This window comes from Capsicum annuum, chromosome 9, assembly GCF_002878395.1.
Source record: "Capsicum annuum cultivar UCD-10X-F1 chromosome 9, UCD10Xv1.1, whole genome shotgun sequence".
Taxonomy (NCBI): domain Eukaryota; kingdom Viridiplantae; phylum Streptophyta; class Magnoliopsida; order Solanales; family Solanaceae; genus Capsicum; species Capsicum annuum.
This window is the reverse complement of record NC_061119.1, coordinates 217,468,084-217,476,875: the sequence shown is the minus strand read 5'-3', so window position 1 is coordinate 217,476,875 and position 8,792 is coordinate 217,468,084. Positions and strand designations below refer to the sequence as shown.

The following is an 8,792-nucleotide window of genomic DNA, read 5'->3' as shown; positions in this document are numbered from 1 at the left end:
GGATAGATAGTGAGATATAGATTTGTTACAAGACTTAGGAACAAAGTCTTGTAACAAATCTATATCTCACTATCTATCCTTTTATTTTTGTAATCTTGTTATTGTTTGTAGTGGACTGTTTTTGTGTCTTGTTGAATCCGAAAATTTGTGTTCTTGTTGTCATCTTGTTCTTCACGATTTGTGGCTGTTTTGGGTGTTAAATACACCTTTGTTTCTTGTATTCTTGTTGTATTTGTTGAATCCGAGTGAGGTCTCCACTTGGTCCACGATTTGTTGTGATTTGTGGACTGTTTTGGAGGGTGTATTGGACTGTTTTGTGGCTGTTCATGTTCCTCTTGTTTGTCTTGTATCATTTGGTATCAACCTTAAGAGTGAACCGCTAACCAACTGCACTAACAGCTATAGCTGATAGAGAGAAGCGCAACCCACCCTTTATAGGCCCTGAACCATACGGGGCACGAACCCGACCCACACCCCCAACCAAGGCCAACCCGAGATAGGTGGCCACCCTTTGGGTGCCATCATTCCCCCTTTCTTTGGGAAAGGTTCGTCCTCGAACTTGCGCATGGTGTAAGCGGGATTCGAACCCGTGACCTCCGCTCTGATACCAAACCTTAGGAGTGAACCGCTAACCAACTGCACTAAAAGCTATAGCTGATAGAGAGAGGCGCACCCACCCTTTATAGGCCCTAAACCATACGGGGCACGAACCCGACCCACACCCCCAACCAAGGCCAACCCGAGATAGGTGGCCACCCTTTGGGTGCCATCAACGTTAGACCGGTAAGGAGGCCGGTCCGGTCATGATACAGGGACGGGCCTGCGAAACAAGCCATCCATTTTCGTATTGAGAGATATTTTACCTTCTTCTCTATGCAGAAACCCCCTATTTTCAGTCGCATACATAAGTGAGAAATTAAGAGATATGGCTTATGCTGCTATTACTTGTCTTATGAGAACCATACATCAATCAATGGAACTTGCTGGATGTGATTTTCAACCGTTCTATGAAAAGCTCGAATGTTTGAGAGCTATTCTGGAGAAACCATGTAAAACAACAGACGATCTCGAGGCATCAACAAGTTTGGAAGCTGAAATTACTGATATAGTTGAGGCACCTCCATTTGGCCTGGAATTACTTGCGATATCATGAGCCTACGGAGAAAAGTTTGGTTTTGAAGAATTTGCATTGTCTGTTTGGATGGAATCCTAGGTATTGTGATGGGTCTTTCTTTAGACTATTTCCTAATTTAAAGAAGTTGCAAGTACGTGGTGTCCCAGATGACTTTCTTAGTCGAGAGGACTTGTATGATTTTCGCTGCTTAGATCAGCTCGAGGAATTGGAATTTCGTGTAGCTTATCCATGTTGTTCGTGCTTTCGGGAGAGCTGTACGCCTTCAGATCCTGCAGATGATGTTCAAGTTTTGCATCTACCTCCTCCAGATGCTTTTCCACGAAATCTTTAGAGTTTAGCTTTTAGCGGAAATTTCTTCTTGGCAAGGAAGGATTTGAGCATTGTTGGTAAATTACCCAAAATCGAGGTCCTTGAACTATCAGATAATGCCTTCCCAGGCGAGGAGTGGGTAGTAGCTGACGATGGGTTTCCTCGTTTGAAGTTCTTGCTACTGAGTTATATAGGCATTCAGTACTGGAGAGCCAACGGTTATCACTTTCCACGCCTTGAACGACTTTTTCTTGATAGTTGCTGTGATTTGGACTCAATCCCTCAAGAATTTGGAGATATACCCACACTTCAGCTAATTGACTTACGGTTCTGTTCAGAATCTGTTGAGAATTCCACCAAGCAAATTCAACAGGACGTTCACGACAACTATGGAGGTTCTATTGTGATACTTTGTAAGACATTTTCTTCCTTAATTTACTTCTTATAATTGTTGCTTGTATTTGTGCTTCCAAATTATATATGCTATGGATAATACTTGTTTGGTCAAGATTCTTTGAGTTAACCTTTTTGTTGCCTTGTCGGGTGTGCGAACCAAAGTCCCGCGTTGGTAGCTGAAAGGATTGGGAAACTACATATAAGGTATAGGATCTTTTAATGGTATAAGGCCTTCTGAGGAAAACCGTGCAGGCTTGGCTCAAAGCTGACAATATCACACCATATAAGAGCGACTTTGGGTTGGCTGAACCCGTTGAACAGAATATCGAACTTTAATGCTATCACTACCAATCATTTATATTTTAAAAAAATCTTCCGATTTCTTCATACAAACCAAATATTTCCAAAATAATTTTTCATTCTAAGCCTTTCTTCCTCTGAAACTTTAGTCGAATAGCAAACAGAATTCTGTCGTTCTCTTGTTTGGAATTATATAGTTTATGTTAGATTCATAGTTTGCTGCTTTCATGATGTATAGTTTTTTAACCATTGCATAAAGTTGGTCTTCATAGCAAGCGTGATACAGTTACCTAAAGAAAAAATTGATACAATTACCTGGATAATAGAATAACAACCTGCTTTAATATGTTATCGTGCTCTGATTCAACATAAATCTTTACGTTGTCTTTGTGTATGATTTGAATCCTTCAAATATCTAGTAACATTTCATTTTTCATCTTTGTGGCTCGATACAGTAACATGGAAGATGATGACGATGATGAATGGTGGTGGTGATGACCTCGGAAAGAAATGTCAATTCGGAAGCCAACTATGTATTGTTTCCCTTTCCCTTTTCTCTTAAAAATTGTGGTATACTGCAGATGGTCTGTCGGAGATCTGCAAATATCATTTTTAGCATATAGAATCGTTACTTGTTGATATTCTCCACTCTTTGTAATATTTTATTTCATTTGACTTTTTTATGCCCATCAATAACCAGCTAATGTGAAGCTGTTAATATACCCCAAAATGGTTCTAATATTTTATAATTACACCCAAGTGGCTTAATATTTATAATTTCTGTCAAGTCAGCTCTTTCCTTCTTTGCATAGAACTTGTGGCAATTCATCCATTTCTGCCTTCTTCTCAGTGCAGAAACTTCCTATTTTTGATCCCGAGAAAAATTAAGAGAGAAAGAGTGATATGGCTTATGCTGCAATTACTTGTCTTATGAGAACCATACACCAGTCAATGGAACTTACTGGATTTGATTTGCAACCGTACTTCAAAACGCTCAACTCTTTGGGAGCTATTCTGGAGAAACCATGTAAAGCAACAGACGATCTCAAGGAAACAACTTTTGGAAGCTGAAATCACTGATATAGCATACACAACAGAAGATATGGTTGACTCAGAATCAAGAAATGTTCTTTTAGCACAAAATGTGGAGGAAAGAAGCAGATCTATGTGGGAGCTCTTTTTCCTCTTGGAACAAGCACTAGAATGCATGAAACAGCATATCGCAGCATGGGACACCATGGAAGATCTAAAACCACAAACTTACGCTCTTTCCAGTGTACCAGAACAAGCTGTAGAGCGGCCTGAGAATATAATGGTTGGACATGAAACTGAATTCGAGATGATGCTGGATGTACTTGCTAGAGGAGAAAGTGAACTAGAAGTTGTCTCAGTTGTAGGGATGGGGGGCATCGGGAAGACAACTTTGGCTACAAAACTCTACAACTATCCATGTATTATATCTCGATTTGATATTCGTGGAGAAGTTACTGTTTCACAAGAGTTTTGTGCGAGAAGCGTACTCTTGTTCCTTCTTTCTTCAATTAGTGGAAAGACTGATGAATCTCATGAGCACCAAGAGGATTGGAAACTAGCTGACCAACTGCAGAAGCTTCTAAAAGGCAAGAGATATTTTGTAGTCATTGATGACATATGGACTACAGGAGCTTGGGATAATATGAGACGATGTTTCCCAGACTGTAATAATGGAAGCCGAATACTCTTGACTACTCGGAATGTGGAAGTGGCTGAATATGCTAGCTCAGGTAAGCCTCCTTATCCGATGCGCCTCATGAATTTTGAAGAAAGTTGGAGTTTATCGTACGAAAAGGTCTTCGCAAACGATTCTTTTCCACCTGAATTTGAATGGCTTGGGAAACAAATTGCATTAAAATGCGGAGGATTGCCTCTAGCAATTGTTCTGATTGCAGGACTTCTCTCTAATAGTGATAAAACATCGAATATGTGGAGAAGTGTGGCCGAGAATGTAAGTTCAGTGGTAAGCGCTGAAGTCCAATGCATGAAAGTGTTGGCTTTGAGTTACCATCACTTACCTTCTCACCTGAAACCGTGCTTTCTATATTTTACAATTTTCCCGGAGGATAAACTGATTTCTGTCGATAGACTTGTGGAATTATGGGTTGTAGAGGGATTTTTGAAGGTAGAAGAGATGAAAAGCATAGAAGAGGTGGCAGAAAAGTATCTGAAAGATCTAATAGACAGAAGTTTAATTTCGATTGGTCATTCGAGATTTGATGGAAAAATAGAAAGTTGTGGCATACATGATGTGATCCGTGAACTTTGCTTGATGAAAGCTCAAACCATGAATATTGTGAATTATCTCGGAGAAAAGGGTTTTCTAAATCCACGTGCGCAGTCCATGCAGTATTCCTCTAAGAGTCGAGGTCGGATCAGTATCCAAGGTGAGGAAGAATTGGCTGTGTACCATAACAGCGACACTCATTCTATTATCATGTTTGGTAGATTCCATCAGTTCAAGCCAGAGTTTTCTTTCAAGCAAGTAAGAGTACTAGATCTTTCTTCAGTTCACCGTCCATTTTTTCCCAGTGGAATACTTCATTTACTTCACTTGAGATACCTAGCTTTGTGCCTTCGTCCTGCTGTGAAGTACTATTTTCCCTCATCACTAATAGACATGATTCCTCCGTCGATATCAAGCCTATGTTATCTGCAAACTTTCATGGTTTACCGATCATCTCTTGAGAGTCGTCTTGTCACAGAGGAATATCCTTTGATATTGCCATCAGAAATTTTGATGATGCCGCAGTTGAGGCACCTCCGTTTGGACTGGAATTATTTGTGGGATTATAAGCCTACAGAGAAAAGTTTGGTTCTAAAAAATTTGCAACGTCTCTATGGATTGAATCCTTTGCATTGTACTGCATCTCTCTTTAGACTGCTTCCCAATCTAAAGAAGTTGAACGTACTTGGTGTCCGAGAAGACTTCCGTAGTCTCAAGGACCGGTATGATATTTGCTACTTATATCATCTCGAGGAATTGGAATTCAATCTTACTATTCTAGATACATCAGAATTGGTACGGTCTGTAGAAATCGACCCTTCAGATTCTATGATTTTTCAGAATCGACGGCCATTTTCTTTTGTACGTGTTGTTCCACTTTTGGTCCTACCTTCTCCCGATGCTTTTCCAAACCTTAAGATTTTATCTTATAGCGGACATTTCTTCTTTTCATGGAATGATTTGAGCATTGTTGGAAAATTGCCCAAACTCGAGTCCCTTAAACTATTAAATATTACCTTCGGAGACAATGAGTGGGAAGTAGCCGAGGAAGGATTTCCGCAGTTGAAGTTCCTGCAACTGATCAATATTGAAATTTGGTACTGGATAGCCAGTTGTGATCACTTTCCCCGCCTTGAACGACTATTTCTTGATAATTGCCACGGATTAGATTCAATCACTCAAGATTTTGCAGACATTACCACACTTGTTCTTATTGATATAACCAGGTGTACAGAATCTGTTGGGAATTCCGCTAAGCAGATTCAACAGGACATTCAAGAACACTATGGAGGTTCCGTTGAGGTCCATATTCGTCATCCTTTGTAAGTCGTCTTCTTCTGAAACGCCTACCCTGAATTGGCCAATCAATGCAATTTACGTTGCTTTAGGTAGGTAAAGAGGATAATGGATAGTTGATACCTCATCGGCCATGCATCGGACGAGACCAATTACGATATGAGCATGATTAACTTCGGGCATACTAGGAGGGGCTTCCACATAAGGATGATAGTTTGGCGCCCGGAGGAACCATGGAGCAATAAATACACAAGGCAATGGGCAATCAAGATGCCATTTGGGAAATCAATAAGGACCTTGTGGGTTATTTCCTACAAAGTCACTTTTGGGCTATTTTTGTAAAAGGCGATAACTATAAATAGTCGTCTTAGCCATTTTTATTCGAAGATTTTGGATGATTGAATTTTCTTGAGTAGACTTGATATTTGATTACTCTAGGTTAGGGTAGTGATTGGGTTCAATTCCAATTGTTAGCTTAGATCGAGTGATTAGGTTGGATTCCTGAATTGCTTGTGTTATCTTCTTCGCTTGATAAAGGAATATTGATGCATCAGAGAAAATATGCATCAGAGTTACTATCTGAACTAGGATTGACAGCAGCCAAGCCTGCAGCTACTCCTATGGACTACAATACTAAGCTGATATCTAGACAGTTTGATGAGCATGTCAAGCAAAATCAGACTGCTGATGATCCACCAGCAAATCAAGCAGCTTATCAAAAGTTGATTGGCAAGCTATTGTACTTAACTATGACAAGACCAGATATAGCCTTTTGTGTTCAAACTCTAAGCCAATTCCTCCAAGATCCTAAGAAGTCCCACATGGAAGCTGCACTCAGAGTGGTGAAGTATGTTAAAGGTCAACCAGGTCAGGGTGTGTTACTGTCTAGTGACTCAGATAATAGAGTAAGTGCCTATTGTGATGCAGATTGGGCATCCTGCCCTCAAACTAGGAGGTCTGTGACTGGTTACTTTGTGAAGATTGGGAAATCAGTAGTGTCCTGGAAATCAAACAAACAAACAATTGAATCCAAGAGCTCAGCTGAGCCAGAGTTCAGAAGCCTTGCAGCAGTAACAGATGAAATGGTATGGATACTAGGCTTGATGAAGGAGATTGGGAGTGAAGTATTGCTACCTGTGGATGCGTTCAGTGATAGCAAATCTGCCATATAAATAGCAGCTAATCCAATAGATCATGAGAGGACTAAACATATTCATATTGACAGTTTTTTCATAAGGGAAAAGATTGTTGAAGGAATAATCAGAACACACTACATTGCAACTACAGACCAACCTGCAGACATGCTAATTAAAGGACTAACAAGAGCTCAACAAGTCCATCTCAATACCAAGCTAGGAATCAGTGACATTTTCTCACCTTCCTAGCTTGAGTGGGGGTGTTGAAGATATAGAGAAAGTGAAGAACTAAAAAGGAGAAGCAGAGAAGTCTCATTTCCTGATTACAGTTACAACTGTTTTCAGAGTTAGTTACAGAGAATCCTAACGGCTAGTTTAGTTAGTTGGACAGCTCACAATGTAGTCTATATATAGACAATGTACACAATGACTAATAATACAATACAAACTGATTCTCTCATCTCTCAACTTCTTTCTCTCTCAGTTCTCTTTCTTCCTCTCTTCTTCTACTACTATCAAACTCTATACATCTGTACTTCCTCCATCGTTGAATAAACAAGAAGCTTACTGCTATCTTGTACAATTACAGATATACATCGATCCCTGCGCTCATGGGTGATGACCTGCTTGCTGGCTATGTCTCATCAAGGTATAATATATTCTTTCAGGAGCACTGTCGTTTACGTAAATTACCAACTCTTGGTATCTGAAATACAGTATTAAGCCACTGAAGCAGGACAGGGAATATCTAGCGAAAAGGGTGAGATTGAAGCTAATTACAGACAAAAAGGAAATGTTTTACGTGAAATGGGACATTTCACCAGAAAGTAAACAGAGAAGACTGCTACAGTTTGCGGATAAACTCTGATCAGATCCTCTTAACACATAAAAATGTAAGCGAAAGTGCTGAAGTAGTCGCGAGGCTTGTTGGATTTCGCGAATCAGGGGAACATGTTTCAGCTCAATTTTGTTTCCGCCGTGACAAAAAGACAAGGCTATAGGTTGGAATCTGAAATCGAACTTATTACATTTGTAGTTCCAAAGAGCACGCTAATATTTTCATAACAAAAATTATTTATGCTGAATAGTCATTAGTATAACTGAATTTAAGGTTCACAGTTTATGAGAAAAGAACATAAACTTGTATGGCGAAAAAGAGAACAGAACTAGTGCAGTGTCCCAATCTATCCATAATCTCACCAATTTCTTCACTGAAATCTCAACGTCGTATTTGAAAAATTCCAAAAAACAGAAGACATGTAAACGTTGTTCATCAGGATCCTCCATATTGCAAATGACTTGACATCTTCTGCAACATTTTTTGAATCTTCCAATGTCTTTAGATTTAGACAAAATCCCAACAACTGAGATGACATTTGTCTATAATCTGCTTCCCGACAGTCTCAAATTCAGATGGTAATTGTCACGACCCGATCCGGGGCCCTGACCGTGACGAGCATTCCCGAACCGTGAAGGCCCGGGACGCCCTTTGTCTATCTGATAATCATGCACAACATTCATATAATACAAGATAATGCAGAAATAGAAATCTGAAATGGAAACATGGTCAATCTGAATAAGATAATAATACTGAAACTGAAAATGTATGTGAATAATATTATCTGACTCAGTCTGCGAAATCTCTACTCTGAACTAAACAAGTTGTCTGAAAACTGGGACAAGGCCCCAATAGACCAAAACATAAACAATAATAAAAGTCGGACATGACTAGGCCTTCTGAATGATAGAAGGCTCCCCACTGCAAAATCCGGTCTGCAATCTGAAAGTATCTACTGATTAGCTGGACCCCTAGACTGTGTCTTAGAACCTAGAAGGGGGGAGGGGGTCAGCACAAATGTACTGGCACGCGAAGCAATCCGAAATAAAGTATTTGAACATATATATAATAGATGAGAGCAATTTTCATCAACACATTATGAATAAAATATTTTCTGAAAAC

At 39.7% G+C, this 8,792-nt stretch overlaps 1 protein-coding gene across 1 annotated transcript in view; it reads left to right on the top strand.

The window, feature by feature from the left end:
- Positions 1-820: 820 nt before the first annotated feature.
- Positions 821-8,792, top strand: part of LOC107840741 (putative late blight resistance protein homolog R1B-8) — a 12,277-nt gene continuing 4,305 nt past the window's right edge. The window contains 5 exon segments of the mRNA XM_047396406.1: positions 821-1,082; positions 3,199-5,723; positions 6,251-6,840; positions 7,422-7,481; positions 7,550-7,681. Of these exon segments, the coding sequence (XP_047252362.1) occupies positions 926-1,082; positions 3,199-5,723; positions 6,251-6,840; positions 7,422-7,481; positions 7,550-7,681 (3,464 nt within the window). The 5' untranslated portion in view covers positions 821-925.